At 51.9% G+C, this 23718-nt stretch overlaps 1 protein-coding gene across 1 annotated transcript in view; it reads left to right on the plus strand.

The window, feature by feature from the left end:
- Nucleotides 1-23718, plus strand: part of LOC147124016 (polypeptide N-acetylgalactosaminyltransferase-like 6) — a 248984-nt gene that overhangs the window by 23443 nt on the left and 201823 nt on the right. The window contains exon 2 of the mRNA XM_085977447.1: nt 4391-4574. Within this exon, the coding sequence (XP_085833573.1) occupies nt 4391-4574 (184 nt within the window). The remainder of the gene's footprint in view (nt 1-4390; nt 4575-23718) is intronic.

A 23718-nucleotide genomic window follows, 5' to 3' on the forward strand; every position in this document is an offset into this window, starting at 1 on the left:
TGTTCCCTTTGGGGAACGGTATGAAGTGGTGGAAGGATTTCTGGCTGTGATTAACGCTCCTTCTGTGACCGTAAACATCTTTGTACCAGCCATTAGGGTGGTTAGTCCTATGGCGGGAGGGTTTTATGGGCTCCCACAACCTATACGAGGGGGGGGGGCCACCCACACCCACGGACGCAAATATCCCACTGGTTATCTCCCCAGAATTTAGAGCCGGAGCTCCGACTCCACTTGCCGGGACTGTCTGGAGCGGGGTTCGAAACCCTACGTCGTGTGGTCCAGCGGCGGGGATGCTACCGCTACGCAAAAGGCCCACTCAGATTAGCAACGTGAAATGGCTGGAATGAGCACAATTCACGGCATTAAAAGAACTCACAATTGAACTGATGATGACCTCAGCAATCTCCTCAATGAGTTGGAGGTGCAGCGCCTGCTCATCATTGGTAATGAGAAGTCCGAGGCACCGCAAAAAGGACAGATGATAGCTTGGTCTTTCAAGTGGCAGCATAGGGCTCCAGTCACGGGGAGGGAAAAGGTGCAGGAAACGTAAGGGTGTCATCTTTTGCGCAGAGTGGGCCTTTTGCGTAGCGGTAAGCATCCCCGCCGCTGGACCAGAAGGAGTAGGGTTTCGAACCCGCAAGTGGAGTCGGAGCTCCAACTATAAATTCTGGGTGGACATCCAGCGGGATACTTGCGTCCACGGGTGTGGGTGGCCCCCCCCCTCGGATGGGTTGTGGGAGCCCGTAAAACCCTCGCGCCATAGGACTAACCACCCTAATGGCTGGTATGAAGATGGTTATGGTCATGGAAGGAGCGTTAACGTGGCCAGAAATCCTTCCACCACTTCATACAGTTCCCGAAAGGGAACAGTGTGAGGATACGTACGACGATGACCTCTTGCGCAATGCACCTCCTTGGACCCTCAGTTGCAGATGCGAGGGGGCAAATCGTGCAATTTTTAAATTTTTCATTTTATTGACATGTAAAATGTTGGCCCAGTAATTCCCTTCCAAACACGCGAGTACGGTCGGGGTACTCACGCGTCTGGCCAGAGGAAATGCCGGTTTTCAGCATGCACAGCGCATGTGGGGAAAACCGGCATTTCCTGTCCTCTGAACGAAGGGGTTCAGAGGCAGAACGCGTGCGACTGCACAGGCAGCGCGTCCGCAGTAAAATTCGCCGGGTTCATTCATGCTTTCAGTGAGGTTAAGTCCTTACAACTTACACATGAAAAAAGCATGAGTACAGTTGCTCCAGAGGCTGCGGAGGAAGATATTTTTTATCGTGGATCTTCTGAAAGGCAACATTTTTGTTTGGGAAAGGGAGGAAAGTTATTTTAAGAAATGCTGAGGTAAGTTTTAAAGTTTATTTTTGTTTTTTAAAACGGGTTTTCAGTACTGTAGGTAGAAGGATCAATTGTGGCTATGTGAATTGAATTTGCTGTGTTTATTAATGTGAAAATGACTCCAACATTTTTAAGAAAGAAACTTTTCATCAGTAATATATTCTTTTAAGTAATTATGTATGTATGTCTGTATATATTCCTTTGCGTGTATGTATATATTCCTTTACTTATGTGTATGAATGTATTTATTTAATTATGACTTTCAGAGAAAGTAACTTATTGGAAAATCATAATTAAATACATACATTCATACACATAAGTAAAGGAATATATACATATACGTAAAGGAATATATACGGACATACATACATAATTACTTAAAAGAATATATTTTAGAACAGTCATTTTCACATTAAACACAGCAAATTCAATTCACACAGCCACAATTGCTCCTTCTACCTACAGTACTGAAAACCCGTTTAAAAAAAAAAATTAAACTTTAAAACTTACCTCATCATTTCTTAAAATAACTTTCCTCCCTTTCCCAAACAAAAATATTGCCTTTCAGAAGCTCCACGATAAAATATATCTTCCTCCGCAGCCTCTGGAGTAACTTTACACATGCTTTTTTCATGTGTAAGTTGCAAGGACTTACCCTCACTGAATCCATGAATGAAATCGACGAAGTTCACTGCGCACGCGCTGCCTGTGCAGTCGCACGCGCTGTGCCTCTGAACCCCTTCGTTCAGAGGACAGGAAATGCCGGTTTTCTCCGCATGCGCTGTGCATGCTGAAAACCGGCATTTCCTCCGGCCAGACGCATGAGTACCCCGACCGTACTCACGCGTTTGGAACGGAATTACTGGGCCATTAAACGGATACATCTGTCTGTCTGTCTATCTGTCTGTCTGTCTGTCCTCCGGTGTGCGTCTGTCTGGCTATGCGCTCGAAAGTTATAGAGCGTACCTACGCGTGCGTTACCTCCAAAGAAAGCTTACAGTTCCGGGACAGTCGTAAGCGTATTTACTTTTCGGTCGGACGAAAATTGTTCGCGCCTTATGCAAAAAACCTTCAAAATTAAACTCATTATCTGCTACTTAGCATTGATTGACTGACGTCAAGGTTCGACCAATCCTGTGCCGTCACGATTGACCAATCCTACAGCTCCGTCGCCTGATGGTTGGTCAATCGCTGTGTCTGTGGGCGGGACTAATCGTTTTCATCTCAGGGATGTGGCAGCCATTGCCTCAAGCTAAAAACCCCATTTACTTCCAGCTCAAAATCTGCTCATCCAGCTTCGAAAAAGTTAGTATCTCTTATGTTATTTTAAAAGATTTACCAAAAACGTTTTATAAGTACTTTCACTTTCATCTTTCAAGGTATTAAAAGGTAGAAATGTTGCCTGGCAGCAGATTGAGAGAGGGACACAGAGACAGGGCCCAAAAGCCTGGGACTCGATTTAAAATGTTGCCCGGCACCAGATTCACAGAGGGACACAGAGAGGCCCCAAAGCCTGGGACTCGATTTAAACCGCCCGGCCCAAAACAGCCCTGGCAAAGCCGGACTCCCCCAGCTAGTATATATATATATGTCTTATCTATATTCTTTATATTCAGTCTGTTCCCACCTCCATGTTTTTGCTTAGTGATAATCTGTTAGTGCCATGGGATCTTTTACGTCCACATGGGAGAGCAGATACCTCAGCTGAAAGGCAGCCCCGTCCAACAGTGCAGCACTCCCTCAATACTGCACTGGAGTGTCAGCCTAGATAGATTCTTTGCACTCAAGTCCCTGGCGTGGGACTCTGAGACCACACCTTGAGTATTGTGTGCAGTTTTGGTCGCCTTATCTGAGGAAGGATGTTCTTGCCATGGAAGGAGTGCAGCGAAGATTCACCAGGCCGATACCTGGGATGGCAGGAATGACGTATGAGGAGAGATTGGGTCGATTGGGCTTATACTTGCTGGAGTTTAGAAGAATGAGAGGGGATCTCATTGAAACTTAAAAAATTCCAACAGGACCAGACAGACTAGATGCAGGAAGGATGTTCCCAATGGCAGGGGAGTCCAGAACCAGGTGTCACAGTCTAAAGATAAGGGGTAGGCCATTTAGGACTGAGATGAGGAGGAATTTCTTCACCCAGAGAGTGGTGAACCTGTGGAATTCTCTACCACAGAAGGCAGTTGAGGCCAATTCATTAAATATATTCAAGAAGGAGTTGGATATATTTCTTAAGGCTAAAGGGATCAAGGGATATGGGGAGAAGGCAGGGGCAGGGTACTGAGTTTGGATGATCAGCCATGATCTCATTGAATGGCGGAGCAGGCGCGAAGGGCCGAATGGCCTACTCCGGCTCCTATCTTCTATGTTTCTATGTTTCTAACCCACAACCTTCTGACTCAGAGGCAAGACTGCTACCAACTGAGCCACATGGTTGGAACTGACTGAAAGTAGGAACATAGAAACGAGAGCAGGCCATTCAGCCCGTCGAGCCTGTTCCGTCATTCAAGTATCTTCTACTGCTCTTTGTGATGTTGATGTTGCGGTTGAGCTGGCCGTTAACCTATGTTTAAACTGTTGAATGTTTTTCATTCTAGTTCAAGCCACCCACAAAACAAAGATAAGCTTTTAGTCATTACAAAAAGAGGAACGGTACACTGCAGCAAAGGATGTTGAAAAGTTGCGTGACTGCGATATTTTATGAGGAATCAGCGGGCTGTTTGCTTGACAGATTTGGAACAGTATAGCCAGCCTGAGTGACAGAGATGTAGATGGCTGAGGTTTCTTTAGCCTCGCTGGAGAAGACCCACTTCCAAAGAAATCTAATCATTTTTAATCACTGCCCAGCTGCATAATGTCCAATTTCAGCGAGTGGAATGCGTGGATGGAACAGTTGCGAGGAACTGAGGACTGTTGGGGAACTGAAGGCAGGCAATGTCAGACAGTCCTCCGGGATAGAGTGGAGCGCTGCAGTGCGGTTATGATGGATGGGCCTGGTTAACCATGCTTTTCTTCCTGGCCTCCCCCTTTTTTTTCATCTTTCAGACCAGATTGCGCAGAACCGCAGGACGATCGTGTGCCCGATGATCGATGTGATTGACCACAATCACTTTGGCTACGAGATGCAGGCCGGAGACGCCATGAGGGGAGCCTTCGACTGGGAGATGTACTACAAGCGCATCCCCATCCCGCCCGAGCTCCAGCGGACCGACCCCAGTGACCCGTTTGAGTAAGTAGCACAGACAGCGGCAGAGATCGCAGGCCAAGTAAGGCAGCAACGTGCCGAGGACAGTGACCTTTAGCTAATACGGAGGGAGAGCTCCACATGCTACACATGTGTAAAGGGCAGTTTTGCCTTTGTACAAGATTTCGGTCTCTTCTCGCCGTTACATTATCTCAATTGCCCTTTTTATTATTTTGTCCACCTTTTTCTCCTGAGTGCTCTTAGAGTCATAGAAACTTAGATGGGTAGATGCAGAGAGGATGTTGCCCCTCGTGGGGGAATCTAGAGCTAGGGGGCACCATTTTAAATCGGAAATGAGGAGGAATTTCTTCTCTCAGAGGGTCGTGAATCTTTGGAATTCTCCTTCCCAGAGAGCTGTGGAGGCTGGGTCATTGAATATCTTCAAGGTGGAGATAGACAGATTTTTGAATGATAAGGGAGTCCAGGGTTATGGGGAGCGGGCAGGGAAGTGGAGTTGAGGCCAAGATCAGATCAGCCATGATCTTATTGAATGACGGAGCAGGCTCGAGGGGCCGAATGACCGACTCCTGCTCCTACGTCTTATGTTCTTATGTTAAAGCACAGAAGGAGGCCATTCGGCCCATCGTGCCTGTGCTGGCTCCTTGAAAGAGCAGTCCAATTAGTCCCCTGCTCTTTCCCCATAGCCCTGCAATTTTTTCCTTTTCAAGTATATATGTAATTCCCTTTCAAAAGTTTCTATTGAATCTGCTTCCACCACCCTTTCAGGCAGTGCATTCCAGATCACAACAACTCACTGAGTAAAAACATTCTCCTCATTCCCCTCTGGTTCTTTTGCCAATTACCTTAAATCTGTGTCCTCTGGTTACTGACCCTCCTGCCACTGGAAACAGTTTCTCCTTATTTACTCCATCAAGATCCCTCATAATTTTGAACACCTCTATTAAATCTCCCCTTAACCTTCACTGCGCTAAGGAGAACAACCCCAGCTTCTCTCGTCTCTCCACAGAACAGTTAGTAATCTGCCCGCCCATCTCAAAGCCACTTTGGGTAGCTGTCCTCTTGCCCTGCCAGTTGCTTTGGCTATTCATCCCGCCCGCCCTGTATCCCGCCCGCCCTGTACCCCGCCCGCCCTGCGTCCCGCCCGCCCTGCATCCCGCCCGCCCTGCATCCCGCCCGCCCTGTATCCCGCCCGCCCTGCATCCCGCCCGCCCTGTATTCCGCCCGCCCTGAGTCCCGCCCGCCCTGTATCCCGCCCGCCCTGTATCCAGCCCGCCCTGTATCCTGCCCGCCCTGTATCCCGCCCGCCCTGAATCCCGCCCGCCCTGTACCCCGCCCGCCCTGTATCCAGCCCGCCCTGCATCCCGCCCGCCCTGCATCCCGCCCGCCCTGCATCCCGCCCGCCCTGCATCCCGCCCGCCCTGTATCCCGCCCGCCCTGTATCCCGCCCGCCCTGCATCCCGCCCGCCCTGTATCCCGCCCGCCCTGTATCCCGCCTGCCCTGTATCCCGCCCGCCCTGTATCCCGCCTGCCCTGCAGGCCCCTTTGGCTGCCCACTGACTGGCACTGTTTTTGCTCCCGGCACCATTTCCCGCTCCTCCCCCACCCCACACCCCCAGACCTTGCCTGAAACCCCTCCCCCACCACTAATGTTCTATTTCAGACGGAGCACCCCTCCCCTGATGACACGTTTCTCCACGAGCCTCCCCTATAACCCTTTCCGCTATTCCCCATTTCTTCCATCCCCTTCCTCCTCTACTTATTCCCCTACACATCTCTATTCCCCATCTCTTTCACCTGTCCTCCCCCTTTATACATCCTCCTCTCCCTCTTGCTTCTCTCCCCTCCCCTCCTTCTCTGCTCCCTCTCTCTCCCTCCCCTTATCACTCCCTTTTACTCCCTTACTCTAGCCTCCTCTCCATGCCCTCCTCTCCCTCAACCTACTACCCTTCCCTCCCTCCCCTCCCTCACCCTCACCCCTCCCCTTCCCTCCCTCCCCTCCTCTCCCTCACCCCTCCCCTTCCCTCCCTCCCCTCCTCTCCCTCACCCCTCCGCTCCCCTTCCTGCCCTCCTTTCCCTCACCCTTGCCCCTCCCCTCCCTCCTCGCCTCTCCCTTGTGGTAAACCACTGTTATAGTTATCACTGTATATTGTTCTCACTGTTCTCACTGTCACATCACTACACGAGGTCGCCTCTTGTCGCACTGTTATACCTGGGCTGACCACCTCCGACTCCGCCCATTACCTGCCCAGGTATAAAGGTAGCTGACTGGCTAGTATTCCTCCCTGTTGGATCGGATCACCCACGAGGGTGGGCTCTGTTATTTAGCCAATAAAATTGATATGCCTATCAATTAGTCCAATAAAAGGCGACGAGTTAAGAACGTAACTGAAGGTTTTTATTGGCTAAATAACAGAGCCCACCCTCGTGGGTGATCCGATCCAACAGGGAGGAATACTAGCCAGTCAGCTACCTTTATACCTGGGTATGCCTATCAATTAGTCCAATAAAAGGCGACGAGTTAAGAACGTAACTGAAGGTTTTTATTGGCTAAATAACAGAGCCCACCCTCGTGGGTGATCCGATCCAACAGGGAGGAATACTAGCCAGTCAGCTACCTTTATACCTGGGCAGGTAATGGGCGGAGTCGGAGGTGGTCAGCCCAGGTATAACAGTGCGACAAGAGGCGACCTCGTGTAGTGAGAACAGTGAGAACAATATACAGTGATAACTATAACAGTGGTTTACCACATTCACCCCTTGTTTAGATTAGAGTCCGGCGGGGTGAAGTGTATTACCAGCTCTGGTATGTCAGTCTGTCCGGAGGCTTCGTTAGCCTCTCCGATCGTCGCAGCGGCGGTGTTACATTATCCGGTGTTAAAGCTGGTGTCTGCGTAGTCGGCAAAGGCTCGTGGGGTTCCGGCATGCCGTCTACCTCGGCTGGACTCGGGGGGTTGGGAGGGGGGGGTGAGGGTGCGAGGTCTCGTAAGGAGACAGTGTCCTCCCGTCCGTCTGGGTAAGCCACATAGGCGTACTGGGGGTTGGCGTGCAGGAGGTTCACCTTCTCGACCAGGGGGTCCGTTTTATGGGCCCTCACGTGCTTTCGCAGCAAGACGGGTCCCGGAGAGGTCAGCCAGGTTGGTAGGGTGGTTCCCGTAGTCGACTTCCTGGGGAAGACAAACATTCGGGCATGGGGGGTGGTGTTAATGGCAGTGCAAAGTAGTGACCGGATGGAGTGCAGTGCAATCGGGAGGACCTCTTGCCAGCGGGAGGTTGGGAGGCCCTTAGACTTTAAGGCTAAGAGGGTGGCCTTCCATACCGTCGCGTTCTCTCTTTCCACCTGGCCGTTCCCTCGGGGGTTGTAGCTGGTGGTCCTGCTTGCTGCAATACCCCTCTCCAATAGGAACTGACGGAGTTCCTCGCTCATGAAGGAGGCGCCCCGGTCACTATGTATATAGTTCGGGAACCCGAACAAGGCGAAGAGTTTGTTCAGGCATTTAATGACCGTGTTACTGGTCATGTCTGGGCAGGGGAAGGCAAAGGGGAAACGGGAGTACTCATCAACGATGTTGAGGAAGTACACATTACGGTCGGATGACGGTAGGGGCCCCTTGAAGTCGATGCTCAGACGCTCGAAGGGGCGGGTGGCCTTGATCAGGCTTGCTCTGTCCGGCTTATAGAAGTGCGGTTTGCACTCAGCACAGATCTGGCAGTTCCTGGTCATGGTCCTGACCTCCTCGATGGAGTATGGCAGGTTGCGGGCCTTAATGAAATGGTAGAGTCTGGTGACTCCGGGGTGGCAGAGGTCATTGTGGAGGGTCTGAAGTCTATCACTTTGCGCGCTGGCGCATGTAACGCGTGAAAGAGCATCAGGGGGGTCGTTCAGTTTACCGGGCCGGTACAAGATCTCATAATCATAGGTGGAAAGCTCGATTCTCCACCTCAAGATTTTGTCGTTCTTGATCTTGCCCCTCAGCTTGTTATTAAACATGAAGGCAACCGAGCGTTGGTCGGTGAGGAGGGTAAATCGTTTGCCTGCCAAGTAGTGCCTCCAGCGCCGTACTGCCTCCACAATTGCCTGGGCTTCCTTCTCGACCGACGAGTGTCGGGTCTCGGGGCCCTGTAGGGTCCTTGAGAAGAAGGCTACCGGCCTACCCTCCTGGTTAAGGGTAGCGGCTAGGGCGAAGTCGGATGCATCGCTCTCCACTTGGAAGGGGATTGACTCATCCACTGCGTGCATTGTGGCCTTGGCTATGTCTCCCTTAATGAGGGAGAAGGCCGCGCACGCCTCTTCCGTGAGGGGGAAGGATGTGGTTTTCAGGAGGGGTCTGGCTTTGTCCGCATAATTGGGTACCCATTGGGCATAGTAGGCGAAAAGCCCCAGGGTTCTCCTAAGTGCTTTTGGACAGTGGGGGAGGGGTAGCTCCATGAGGGGGCGCATTCTTTCGGGGTCGGGGCCGATGACTCCGTTCTCTACTACACAGCCAAGGATGGCAAGGCGCGCTGTGTTAAACACGCATTTCTCCTTATTGTAGGTGAGGTTCAGCCGTTGGGCCGTACGGAGGAATTTCTCCAGATTCACGTCGTGGTCCTGCCGGTCGCGGCCGCAGATGGTGACGTTATCTAGGTAGGGGAATGTGGCCTGCAGTCCGTTCTGGTCAACCATCCGGTCCATCTCCCTTTGGAAGACCGAGACCCCGTTGGTGACACCGAAGGGGACCCTAAGGAAGTGGTATAGGCGCCCATTCGCCTCGAAGGCGGTGTACTGGCGGTCCTCGGGGTGGATAGGGAGTTGGTGGTAGGCCGACTTAAGGTCGATGGTCGAGAATACGCGGTATTGTGCAATCTGATTGACCATGTCAGATATGCGGGGAAGGGGGTATGCGTCCAGCTGGGTGTATCTGTTTATGGTCTGGCTGTAGTCGATGACCAGGCGATTTTTATCGCCGGTCTTAACGACCACGACCTGGGCACGCCAGGGGCTGTTGCTCCCCTCGATGATGCCCTCCTTCAGGAGACGCTGCACCTCAGAGCTAATGAAAGCTCTGTCCCCAGCGCTGTACCGCCTGCTCTTGGTAGCGACGGGTTTGCAGTCGGGGGTGAGGTTAGCGAACAGGGAAGGTGGCGGCACCTTGAGGGTGGATAGGCTGCAGGTGTTACGCGGTGGGCGGTTTAACCTTCGCTGGTTGTCGACTGTGAGTGGGGGGAGGGGTCCACCGTATGCTAGGGTTACACTTTGGAGGTGGGATTGGAAGTCCAGCCCTAGTAGGACGGCAGCGCAGAGCTGGGGGAGGACGAGGAGTTTAAAGTTTTTATACTCTGTACCCTTAACCGACAAGGTCACAGCACAGTAGCCGCTAATGTCCGTGGCGTGGGACCTCGATGCCATCGAGATTCGGTTGCGCGTTGGCAGGACAGGGAGGGAGTAGTGGCTCACCGTGTCTGGGTGGATGAAGCTCTCCGTGCTTCCGCTGTCGAACAGGCAGGTCGTGGCGTGGCCGTTTACTTTGATGTCCATCATCGACTTGGACAGGTGGTGTGGGCGGGCTTGATCCAGAGTGACGGAGGCTAGCGTGTAGGTAAGCGAGTCGTTGTCGTCTGCGGGCGAGGCGGTCGTCGGGTCCGGGGGCCCGGTGGCAGTCGGGCGTGGTGTGTAAAATGGCGTCTCCCACGAGGTAGGACAAAATGGCGGAGAAGATGGCTGCCCCCATAACTCACATGAGGCACTATTGGGGTCGGTTGCCTTGATCAAAGATGGCCGCCCCCATGACTCACGTGTGGGGATACTGGCCTCAGTTGCCGTGAAAGAAGATGGCCGCCCCCACAGTTCGCATGAGGCACTGCTGGCCTCTGAAGATCCGCTCCTGCAGGCCTTAGAGAAGTGGCCTTTCTTCCTGCAGGTTGTGCAGGTAGAGTTCCTGGCTGGGCAGCGCGACCTCGGGTGCTTCTCCTGGCCGCAAAAGAAGCAGCCGGCGGCCCGATCGCGGGTGCCCGATGTCGGAGCCGGTACCGGGGGTGGCGGGCCCGGTCGGGTCCGGGACGCCGACGCTGAGGTAGGTCCCGGGGGCGGCGCTGCGAAGGGTATTGCGGTAGGGGTCGGGCCCGAGTCCCAGGGTCGCGAGCAGTACCTGGAAAACGCCTCCTGGTCCTGATGGGCCACCTCCAGGGAGAGAGCGAGGGCTTCAGCTTTGTCCAGGTCGAGGTCTTTAGCTTCAAGCAGTCTTTGCCGTGAGTAGTCGGACCGTAGGCCTTTCACAAAGGCATCGCGGATATTATCTTCCGTATTTTCAACAGCCGTCACCGCTTTAAAGTCACAGTTCCTGCCGAGTGCTCTTAGCGCCCGTAAAAATTCAGCTACAGACTCTCCTGGCTGTTGCGGGCGGGATCTTAGGAGGTGCCTGGTGTACATGTAATTTACCGGGCTGCGGTACTGCTGTTTCAGTAGGTTGATAGCGGCCTCGTACGTAGTCGTGTCCTGTATGAGTGCGTATACTCTCGGGCTCGCTTGGGCGTTCAGAAGTCTTAGTTTGGATCTCTGCGGGGCGCCGGATTCTTCCAGGTAGGATTCGAAGCAGTCCAGCCAGTGTTTGAAGTTGAGGGCTGCGTTTGGTGCCTGTGGGTTTAGATCCAGGTATGGTGGTTTCAAGGCTTGCAGCCAAGCCGGCTGGTGTGGCCCGTTGTCTGGAGGCTGCTGTTGCTGTGCTGCTGGGTGAGCTCCTTGCTGTTGCTGTTCATTATCAGACATCTTTAAAATTTAGCCAATAAAATTGATATGCCTATCAATTAGTCCAATAAAAGGCGACGAGTTAAGAACGTAACTGAAGGTTTTTATTGGCTAAATAACAGAGCCCACCCTCGTGGGTGATCCGATCCAACAGGGAGGAATACTAGCCAGTCAGCTACCTTTATACCTGGGCAGGTAATGGGCGGAGTCGGAGGTGGTCAGCCCAGGTATAACAGTGCGACAAGAGGCGACCTCGTGTAGTGATGTGACAGTGAGAACAGTGAGAACAATATACAGTGATAACTATAACAGTGGTTTACCACATCCCTCACCCCTCCCCTTATCTCCCTCCTCTCCCTCACCCCTCCCCTCCTCTCCCTCACCCCTCCCCTCCCCTTCCTGCCCTCCCCTCCTCTCCCGCACCCCTCCCCTTCCCTCCCCCCTCCACTTCCGTTCCCTCACCCTCACCCCTCCCTGCCCTCCCGTCTCACACCCTCACCCTTCCCCTTCCTCCCCTCCTCTCCCTCACCCCTCCCTGCCCTCCCTTCCCTCTCACCCCTCCCCTCCCATTCCCTCCCTGCCCTCCTCTCCCTGTCCCTCCCCTCCCTCCCTCTACCTCGTCCCTCCCTCCCCAACTCACCCTCACCCTCCTCCCCTCCCTCACCCCTCCCCCCCACCCTCACCCCTCTCCTCCCCTCCCTGCCCTCTCCTCCCTCACCCCTTCCCTCCCTCCCCTCCTCTCCCTCACCCTCCTCCCCTCCTCTCCCTCACCCTCCTCCCCTCCCCTCCTCTCCCTCACACTCGCCCTTCCCCTTCCCTCTCCCCTCCCTCACCCCTCCCCTTCCTCCCCTCCCTCACCCCTCGCTCACCCTCCTCCCCTCCCATTCCCTCCCTACCCTACCCTCCCTCACCCCTCCTCCCCTCCCCTCCCTCACCCTCGCCCCTCCCCTTCCCACTCCCCTCCCCCACCCCTCCATTTCCTGCCCTCCTCTCCCTCACCCTCCCTCACCCCTCCCCTTCCTCTCCCTCACCCCCTCCATTCCCTCTCTGCCCTCCCCTCCCTCACCCTCCTTCCCTCCCTGCCCTCCCCTACCGCACCCTCACCCCTCACCCCTTCGTGCCCTCCTCTCCCTCACCCTCCCCTCCCCTTCTTCCCCTCCCCTCCCTCATCCCCTCCCCTCCCTCATCCCCTCCCATTCCCTCCCCCCCCCCTCACCCTCCTCCCCTCCCTCACCCTCCTCCCCTCCTCTGCCCACCTCACCCCCTCCTCTCTAAGAATCTGTAGATTGTCGGAAGAAGGGGGCGGGGAAGCAAAGACTTCCTATGAGGGCCATCCAAAAAAAACCAGTAAAGATTCTCTTATATAATTCTAATAATATATAGAGGCGAGTTCATTCCATTGCTTTAGGGATAACTTTGATATGTGGACACTAGTCAACACACAGAAGCTGCCAAAACTTTCCTTCACTTAGTCCTGTAACAGATGCTCGTGAAAAGCTATCACACATTAGCTGTCCCCGGGCGGGACTTGAACTCTTTTGAAAGTCAGTAATGCGAAAACCTCGGCTGTGTATTTCCCCTCAGGCAGCAAGTGCTGATATTCGTGTGTGTAACAAAAAAAAATTAAAACGTGTCTTCAGCGCCAGCTTCGGATAGGAATAGCAGGCCGGGGCCACCGCCACACTATCCAACGCGGAGTTTGGCCAGTCGACGCTGCAGGCTGCAGGCTGACGGATTCCCCCCTGCGGTGGCGGACAGCAGCCCTTCCCGTACCAGCCGTGTCCGACATGCCCCAGCCCGCGTGACTGACGTCTCAGGCGCCGGAGAAGGAAATCTGACTCTGCTCGGTGACTGGATGCTGCCTTTGATCCCTGGCGTGCAGTACAGCGACGTGACTTGACAGACCATTCTCGTCAGCAGAACAGAAGTAAAAGCTGATCGTGTCGCATCAAATTTTCCTTCTATTTTAATATCTCCCACGCTGGCCGATTTAAAGGAGCGTTGCTGGATGGGAGAGCAATGGGGACAGTCCAGGAAAGCAACCAGTGCTGTAAAGAAAGAAAGACTTGCATTTATATAGCACCTTTCACGACTACAGGGCGTCCCAAAGCGTTTTACAGCCAATGAAGTACTTTTTGGGGTGTAGTCACTGTTGTAATGTAGGAAACGCAGCAGCCAGTTTGCGCACAGCAAGCTCCCACAGACAGCAACATGGTAATGACCGGATGATCAGTTTTAGTGATGTTGGTTGAGGGATAAATATTGGTCCAGGACACCGGGGATAACTCCCCTGCCCTTCTTCAAAATAGTGGCCATGGGATCTTTCATATCCGCCTGAGAGAGCAGACAGGGCTTCGGTTTAACGTCTCATCTGAAAGACAGCCCCTCCGACTAGTGCAGCGCTCAGCACTGTCAGCCTAGATGGGTTTTTTTTGTGTTCAAAGTCCCTGGAGTGGGACTTGAACCCACAACCATCTGACGCCAAAAGCAAGGATGTTACCCACTGAGCCACTCACTGGCTGACACTGTGGTGACCTCCTCCAGCGTCACTGCTTGCCTCATTAGCACTGCGTGCTCTCACTCGGTTTTGAACCCGGCGGCAGGACCCTTTACAGATGACTTGACCCAGCACCATCGAAGGGCTTGGTGCTCGTTTGGTTAAAACAAATTGACTGTAACTTAATAAAACTTTAAATAAAACTTAACAAATTAAATTAAAATTGCATCGGCCGGGGTGATGATGCACTCCAGTCCCCGCGACGCCCGCCGGTCTCGGAAGGCCTTGAGCGTGCCGGTGGACACCGCGTGCTCCATCTCCAAGGCCACCCGGGCGCGAACATAGCCGCGGAAGAGAGGCAGGCAATCGGGCCGGACGACCCCCTCGACTGCCCGCTGCCTGGACCTGTTAATGGCCACTTTGGCCAGGCCCAGGATCAGTCCCACGAGGAGGTCCTCCAACCTGCCCACTTCGAAGGGCTCGGTGGTGCAATGGGCGGTGAGCTTGCTTTGGCACACAGGGCTTCCAAGTTTGCCACCGCCTTACATGTCAAAGGGTTGCCGTGGTGGCAGGTGTAACGCCACCAGGTGAAGCTCCGCCTTCTTTCTTTCTTGATTGGCTGGACAAAATTGGTGCGTCAAGTTAAAATTCCAGCCGATGGGAAGCCAGGCCCTGAGGTCACACCATACGACACCACCGTGCAAGGGGGTTGATTTTGACTGCTCTCCCCCTGGTGTTCACGGGGCAGTAGTGGCCTAAAGATGGGACGGGTGGTGCCGTCGATGCAGCCGGCTCCATTTTGAAAAGGGTCCTACCGCCGGGTGTCTAAAGCGCCTAAATGTATCTGGCGACGGGCCCCTTTTAATCGGGGTCCCACGAGGTAAAAAGGACCCCGGTCGCCATTTTCGGTCAGAACTGCACCGTGCTCACTCCCAACCAGTTCCACCAGTGATGGGAACCCGAGAGGCCCAGTAGAGGTAAGGGTTCGACTGGTTTTTTTCCAGTGGGCCCCGGGAGGAGCAGGAACGCTTCCCTGGGTCCCACAAAAAATAATCTGGGTCACCGCCGTGATCGGGACGTCCTTCCCCCGCATCCCCCCGCCCCCCCCCACACACTCTGCCATTTACCGTGCTGGTGACTGCCCCGGCCTGATCTGGAGGCCTCAGCCCTGCGAGCTGCACCAAGGAGAACAGGAAGAACGGCCTGATTGGTCGCATCTGCCAAGATGCCACCAACCCCACGGGCAGCCATTAACGCACCTGCCCGGCAACGGACTGCCGGAGTTCTGCCGAATGGCCGTCGAGCTGGAACCTTAACTCTGTTTCTCTCCCCGCACACGTTGCCGGACCTGCTGGAAGTCTTCCAGCCAATTGAGTTTTCATCACAAACTGTCGGGAGCTGGCTGCACTCTCACTTGCCGGCCGACTCAAACCTGAACTTTGGGTTTCCTTTTCCTGCCCGTTTGTCTCTCACTTCTTAGTTCTCTTCCCCCTTTAGCCTTGGCAAAAGTCGGCTAATGGATTCAGATCCCTTTTGAGCCTTTCCGAAGGGTTTCAGAATTTTTGTCAACCTATTCGGCCAAAATTCCCCTTAGAGTCATAGGGCAGGAATTTAACTCAGGAGTCAGGAAGGAAGCGGGACTGCAACTTTCGGGGTTGTAGTCCCGCCTCCATCGAGGTGCGGCCAATCCATGCAATTTTAACTTGATTGGCCTTGTTGAGCCCGCCTAGCGGGCTCAGCAGGCCAATTAAGGGCCACCCGGCAACAGGTGACGTCACAGACTGAAATTTCACCTGTCAAGGTTTTGACAGATGAAATATCAGTGTTTCACAGCTGCTTGAAGCTGTCAAACACTGACAGTCTTACTTCTAACATGAGTCCTTCTCCACAGACTCAGTTAGAAATCTCTCCTGCACAGAAAGCTGAAGGCTGTCACTTTTGACAGTTCGCAGCCATTCTGCTTTCTGTGCCGGTGAGATGAGGGACTCCCGGATCCTAAAGGAAGGAAGGCTGTAAAGGTAAGAAAAGGTATGTAAAACTTATTTAATCACTTTAGACACACCAAACACACTTACCTTTGCACTCATACACACATCACTCACCTGAACACCGACATCTCGACTCCTCCAAGTCCTTCAACCCGATGGCCCGACTCCTCTAACTTGGCGTGGTTTGGAGCCGTCAGGAATCCCACACTTCAACATCAAAAATAGGGATTAGGCTAAAAACTGCCTGTTAACTACCTGTTAACAGGCAGTTAATTGGCACTAATCCCCTTCCCGCCTCGGGGAGGCGGGTCCCAGTGCGGGGCGGGTACCCGCCTCCTTTGAAACTGGCATGGAGGTGGGTTTGGGTGCGGGAAGGGGTCAGGACCCCGGATTTGGGGATTTTAACCCCCCGCACGCCTCCAATCCCGACTCCACGGCCCAATGAAAACCCTACCCATAGAGTCATAGAGTTGTACAGCACAGAAAAAGGCCCTTCAGTCCATCGTGTCTGCGCCGGCCATCAAGCCCTGCCTATTCTAACCGCTTGACTCCCCAACCCTTTAAATCTCAATTACATGCAGTTTTCCACTCCCACCAGTAGTGTGTCCAGAAGGAGGAGTTAGATAGATTCAAGAAGGAGTTAGATATATTTCTTAAGGCTAAAGGGATCAAGGGATATGGGGAGAAAGCAGGGACAGGGTACTGAATTTGGATGATCAGCCATGATCTCATTGTATGGCGGAGCAGGCTCGAGGGGCCGAATGGCCTACTCCTGCTCCTATCTTCTATGTTTCTGCATCTGTGCTGATCAGGGAAAAGTGCGTGCAAGGTTGCGTAGAGTTACCTAGAAACCACAGCGCAGAACCAGGCCATTCGGCCCAACTGGTCTGTGCCGGCGTTTATGCTCCACACGAGCCTCCTCCTCCCACCCCTCCTTCATCTCACCCGAGCACGCAAACAGCATACCTCCGTGTGAATTCATCTAAAGCCTGCTTAAGTATTTGTAGGTTAGTATCTCACGGTGGAGCTTCAGGGCTCAGCTCTTCCACAGCCGCCGCCGCCACTGGGAGAGCCAGGATGAAAAAGTTAAAGATTTTATATAAAGTTTGTTTTTTTTCCTTTCGCTAAAATATGGTACAGAAGAGAGGGCAGGTCCAGCGGCAAAGGTTTATAATCTCATCCAGTGGGCCCGCTGGTCGAGCCTCCCTCAGCGCTGCACCAGGGGATACCAACACTGGTTCAAAGTATCAATGGAGGCTTCATCACCTGACAGCTTGCCTCCAGCTGCCCCGCCCAGTCAAACAGCCTTTCTTCATCGTCTCTGATGTTTTTATGAGGAAGAAACAAAAATGGTGAAAGAAATTTTTTTTTTTAAAACATGCTTTTTTTTCCCCAACGCCCTTATGATTTTTCGCCAGGGTTTTGCTCGCTGCAGTGTCCTGGAGATTGAGGGCTGGATTTTCTGAATGGGAAGCTTTTGGAGGCGGGACAGCTGCTGGCCGGGTTTCAGTCCCGCCTCCATCAGCTTCTGGCCAACCAGCGGGAATTTCCCCCTGATTGCCCGGCGGGCTCAGCAGGCCAATTAGGGGGAAGTCAGTGAGAGAGCACGTCAATGTCTGATGTGTCATCTGTCAAGCACTTTTGAAAGAAGAAATGTCAGCGTTTGACATCTCTGTGAAGCTGTGAAACACTGGCATTCTGTGTTGTTTGATGAGTCCTTATGTTCAGGACTCATCAAACCTTTCTACTTTGCAGAAATCAGCTGGCTGCTGGGTCGGAGGATGCAACAGCCAGTCTGTGATCTCTACAATGGAGATGTCGGGGACTCCGGCTCCACACCGGCTGAAGGCTGTAGGTAGAAACAAAGCTAAGTTAACATTTTTTAACACTTTACACTCACCTCACATACTTACCACACCACACTTGCACCCATCACTCACCTCTACATCGTACTTTCAAACCCCTCTGACCCCCGCAGACCTCCTACTCACCCCCTACACCCCGTCGGGGTTCCCCCAGGTCGGGAAGCCCGCGCTTCAGGACGAAAAATGGGGATAATCCTATTTTCTGCCTGTTAACTACCTGTTAACAGGCAGTTAATAGGCTTTAATCCCTTCCCGCATCCAAGGAGACGGGACCCGGGGCAGGACGGCTTCCCGCCTCCTGGCAAGAGGGCACAGAGGCGGGAAGGGGGGCGAGTTGAAATTCTGCAACTTTCACGGTAGTCCCGCCTCCATACCCGCTTCCTCGGGGCTGAGAAAATCCAGCCCTGAGCTTCCATTCCTGGAGACTCCAGGGCAATCCTGCTCTGCTGCACCAGAGTGTCAGTCTAGATTTTACACAAGTCCTGGCCTGGTGCTTGACCAGAAGCATGAATGCTCCCAACTGAACCAAACAGACATGTACCTGGTGTGCTTCAACCCCTTCCCCTCCCCTCTCCTCTACTCCTACTGTTTCTTAACTTCCTCACTGGGGTTATATCACTGATGTTTATCTCTTTCCTCAACAACAACAAGAAGTTGTATTTATACAGCGCCTTTAAAGTAGTAAAACATCCCAAGGCGTTTCACAGGAGCAATTATCAAACAAAATTTGACACGGAGCCACAGAAGGAGATAATAGGTGACAAAAAAATTGGTCGAAGAGGCAGGTTTTAAGGAGCGTCTTAGAGGAGGAGAGAAAGGTAGCGAGAGGCGGAAAGGTTTAAGGAGGGAATTCCAGAGCTTAGGGCCCAGGCTGAAGCTGAAGCCACGGCCGCCAATGGTGGAGCGATGAAAATCGGGGATGCGCAAGAGGCCAGAATTGGAGGCGGGCAGAGATCTCGGGGGGGGGTTTGTAAGGCTGGCGGTGATTACAGAGATAGGGAGGGGGGCGAGGCCATGGAGGGCCTAGGATGAGAATCTTAAAATCGAGGCGTTTCCGGACCGGGGAGACAATGCAGTTCAGCGAGGTGAAGGGTGAACGGGACTCGGTGCGAGTTAGGATACGGGTGTTATTCTGAATTCTTGATAGGAAGAGAGGATGTTTACTGTGATTATTATGGAAGGTATAACACTCCTGTGCATATTCTAATAAGTGTAAACTGCTGTATTGGACACTGTTGTAACATTTCGAGTTGACAAGCAAATGGTCTGGAAATAAAAGGAGCGTGCGCGGAAATTCGACAATCTTAGAAGAGGCTCTGAACAGCAATGCTGGGCCTGCACCGCCACCTGCTGGTGAAACCGCTCACTAACCCTCCACCAGAGGTTTTTAAATGGCAGCTACCCTAGTAGGATTCTACAGTTTGCAGGGAAATAGCCTTCAATCCAGAGCAGTTAGAGCATTACAGGTTCGCTTCTTAACACTTAGGTTGAATACTTCCATAGGGTCAGGCAATAATGAGACATATGTCAATCAGTATAATCTACCAGTGATGCTCGTAGACTGATGTTATAGAATCATAGAATGTTTACAGCACGGAAGGAGACCATTCGGCCCCTTGAGCCCATGCCAGCTCTCTGCAAGAGCACTTCAGCTAGTCCCACTCCCCCGCCCTTTCTCCGTAGCCCTGCAAATTTCTTTCCTTCAGATACTTATCCAATTCCCTTTTGAAAGCCGTGATTGAATCTGCCTCCACCAGCCTTTCAGGCAGTGCATTCCAGATCTTAATCACTCGCTGCGTAAATTTTTTTTTTCTCATGTTGCCTTTGGTTCTTTTGCCAATCACCTTAAATCTGCATCCTCTAGTTCTCGACCCTTTCTGCCAATGGGAACAGTTTCTCTCTATCTACTCTGTCCAGACCCCTCATGATTTTGAACACCTCTATCAAATCTCCTCTCAATCTCCTCTGCTCCAAGGAGAACAACCCCAGCTTCTCCAGTCTATCCACGTAACTGAAGTCCTTCATCCCTGGAATCATTCTCGTAAATCTTTTCTGCACCCTCTCTAAGGCCTTCACATCCTTCCTAAAGTGTGGTGCTCAGAATTGGACACAATACTCCAGTCAGGGCCGAACCACTGTTTTAGAAAGGTTCATCATAATTTCCACACTTTTGTACTCTATACCTCTTTCATGAAGCCCAGGATCCCATAAGCCTTTTTAACTGCTTTCTCACATGCCCTGCCACCTTCAACGATTTGTACACACATACCCCCAGGTCTCTCTGTTTGTGCACCCACTTCAGGATTGTACCATTTAGTTTACATGTCCTCTCCTCATTCTTTCTACCGAAATGTATCATTTCATACTTTTCTGCAATAAATTTCATCTGCCACATGTCCGCCCATTTCACCAGCCTGTCTATGCCTTCCTGAAGTCTATCACTCTCCTCCTCACTGTTCACTATACTTCCAAGTTTTGTATCATCTGCAAATTTTGAAATTGTGCCCTGTACACCCAAGTCCGAGTCATTAATATATATCAAGGAAAGCAGTGGTCCTAGAACTGACCCCTGGGGAACACCACTGTGTACCTTCCTCCAGTCCGAAAAATAACCGTTCACCACTACTCTCTGTTTCCTGTCACTTAGCCAATTTCGTATCCATGCTGCCACTGTCCCCTTTATTCCATGGGCTTCAACTTTGCTGGCAAGCCTATTATGTGGCACTTTGTTGAACGCCTTTTGGAAATCCACGTACACCACGTTGACCGCATTGCCCTCATCAATCCTCTCTGTTACCTCATCAAAAAACTCGATCAAGTTAGTTAAACACGATTTGCCTTTAACAAATCTGTGCTGGCTTTCATTAATTAATCCACACTTATCCAAGTGACTGTTAATTTTGTCCCTGATTACTGTATCTAAAATCTTCCCCACTACTGAGGTCAAACTGACTGGCCTGTAGTTGCTGGGTTTATCTTTACACACTTTTTTGAACAATGGTGCAACATTTGCAATTCTCCAGTCCTCTGACACCACCTCAATTCCCTCAGCATCCTAGGATGCATCCCATCCGCTCCTGGTGACTTATTTACTTTAAGTACAGCCAGCCTTTCTAATACCTCCTCTTTATCAATTTTTATCCTATCAAGTATCTCCACTACCTCCTCCTTTACTATTTCTATGATAGCATCTCTTCCTTGGTGAAGACCGATGCAGAGTACTCGTTTAGTACCTCAGCCATACCCTCTGCCTCCATGCGTAGGTCTCCTTTTTGGTCCATAATCGGCCCCACCCCTCCTCTTACTACCTTTTTACTATTTATATGCCTATAGAAGACGTTTGGATTACCTTTTATGTTGGCTGCCATTTTATTCTCATACCCCTCTTTGTCCCTCTTATTTTCTTTTTCACTTCTCCTCTGACCTTTCTATATATAGCCTGATTCTCCAATGTATTTGCAACCTGACATCTGTCATACGCGCTCTTTTTCTGTTTCATCATATTCTCTATCTCTTTCGTCATCCAGAGAGCCCTGACTTTAGTTACCCTGCCTTTCCCCCTAGTGGGAATGTACCTCAACTGTACCTGAACTATTTCCTCTTTAAAGGCAGCCCATTGTTCCGCTGGAGTTTGCCTGCCAGTCTTTGATTCCAGTTTACCCGGGCCAGATCCGTTCTCACCCCATTGAAATTGGCCTTCTCCCGGTTAAACATTTTTACTCTAGATAACGCCCTGTCCTTTTCCATAGCTAATCTAAACCTTATGATCGCTGTTCCCTAAATGTTCACCTACTGACACTTGCTCCACTTGACCTACCTCATTCCCCCAGAACCAGATCCAGCAATGCCTCCTCCCTCGTCGGGCCGGAAACATACTGATCAAGAAAATTCTCCTGAACGCACTTTAGAAATCCTTCCCCTTCTCTGCCCTTAACTCGATTATGATCCTACGTTCTGAGATGTTGTGTTGGCCAACTGGTGACTATCTTCCTTGGGGGGCGGGGAGGGGGGTCAAGTATGGTGGCATAGTGGTTAGCATTGTTGCCTCACAGCGCCAGGGACCCGGGTTCAAATCCGGCCTCGGGTGACTGTCTGTGTGGAGTTTGCACATTCTCCCCGTGTTTGCGTGGGTTTCCTCCGGGTGCTCCGGTTTCCTCCCACAGTCCAAAGATGTGCGGGTTAGGTTGATTGGCCATGATAAAAAAAATTGACCCTTAGTGTTAGGGGGGATTAAATACGTGGGGTTACGGGGTTACGGGGATAGGGCTTGGGTGGGATGGCTGTCGGTGTAGGGACCGGGTGCTAGGGTTTGGATGATCAGCCATGATCTCGTTGAATGGCAGAGCAGGCTCGAAGGGCCAAATGGCCTACTCCTGCTCCTATCTTCTATGTTTCTATGTTTCTACTCCAAGATGACACACCTGACATTGGAAGTCAATCCTCTGTTTAGACTTGAGAATCTGATACCTGAGTTGTGGTTCGCAGTAATCCAGGGAGCTGTTGATAATTGGCAACCAGCATGTCTCTTTGATGGAACCTGAAGGATTGGACCAGTCAACAGAGGCTGGAACTCTTCCTACATGGCTCCTGGTAACAAGCACCCTAGCAGGTCAGGCAACCCCAGCTGAAGAAGAAGTGGGAAGCTTAGCAGTGCTTTTTGCTGCCCAGTTGCTCTCTGGCGGTAGAGTAGACCCTCACCAACATGCTTCCATGTTCTCTGGAGACTGGGTGAGTGGGGTGAGCCCCTGCAGGGATAGCCTGCACTTCCATATCAAGCAAACGGAAACTCTGGGGCTGGAATTTCGGCGGGTGGGTTCTCCCGATCTCCCGCTGTTACCTCAGCGGAAGATCCGCGAAAACCCCAGGAAAAAACACACAGATTACCTGCTCATTATCACACTGCTGTTTGTGGGAGCTTGCTGTGCGCAAATTGGCTGCCGCGTTTCCTACATTACAACAGTGACTACAATCCAAAAAGTACTTCATTGGCTGTAAGGCGCTTTGGGAAGTCCTGAGGATCTGAAAAGCGCTATAGAAATACAAGTCTTTCTTTTTAAAAGGGCACTGGTGGCCGTTTACGCGGGTTTCTGCTGATCGGGAGAAGTCCCGGGTGGAAATTCGTCCCGTCTCTGTTGTTTTCTCAATTGTTTGGGGCTTCTGGACCTGTCGAACATGCAGCTACGCAGCGAGTTGTCGTGATCTGGAACGCGCTGCCTGTAAGGGTGAAGGAAGCAGATTCAATCGTAACTTTCAAAAGGGAATTGGAGAAATACTTGACAAGGAAAGATTTGCAGGGTTACGGGGAAAGAGCGGATGAGTGGGACGAATTGGTTAGCTCTTTCTAAAGCCGGCACCTGCACAATGGGCTGAATGGCCTCCTTCTGTGCTGTGTGATTCTATGAACTCTATGAATGAAGTAAAAATAAATGCAGGGCCGGAACTGTGTTGATGAGCTGCAGGTTATATACTAATTTCTTATTTTTAAAGGGACCTTGTTGCCATGGTAAAGGAGATTTCAAGGCACATCGCATTACTTGTGTACAGCAGTGTGCTCAATGATGTGCATGGTGACACAAAGGTATCAAGTCTACATTTAAATATGAATGAATACATTTCATAAAGAATTGAATAACAATTAAGATGATGGGAACTGGTCCAAGGTTTCTCCTAACGTGATCAGTTCGGCCTACAGTTAAGCTGTACAGTGAGTTCACAAGGTGTAATTTTCTGAAGGGAAATATTTTATGTTTTTTAAATACGCAAATGGCCCTCCTTTTTGTTAAAATGTTCTCTTGGGACTTTGGGGAGTGAGTTTAAATCCCTCCGTGAAGTTGTGAAGCCCCGAGACCGGAGAAGCAGCGGACCTGCGCGGGAGCAGCCCGAGGCGGGAGAGCTTAAAGGCTTGAGGGGGAGCAGTCAGAGGCACCGAGGCCCACAGCCCCGAGACCGGAGAAGCAGCGGACCTGCGCGGGAGCAGCCCGAGGCGGGAGAGCTTGAAGGCTTGAGAGGGAGCAGTCAGAGGCACCGAGGCCCACAGCCCCGAGACCGGAGAAGCAGCGGACCTGCGCGGGAGCAGCCCGAGGCGGGAGAGCTAAAA

This window comes from Somniosus microcephalus, chromosome 1 (genome assembly GCF_052327205.1).
Source record: "Somniosus microcephalus isolate GS21.2 chromosome 1, FLI_Smic_1.0, whole genome shotgun sequence".
Lineage (NCBI taxonomy): Eukaryota > Metazoa > Chordata > Chondrichthyes > Squaliformes > Somniosidae > Somniosus > Somniosus microcephalus.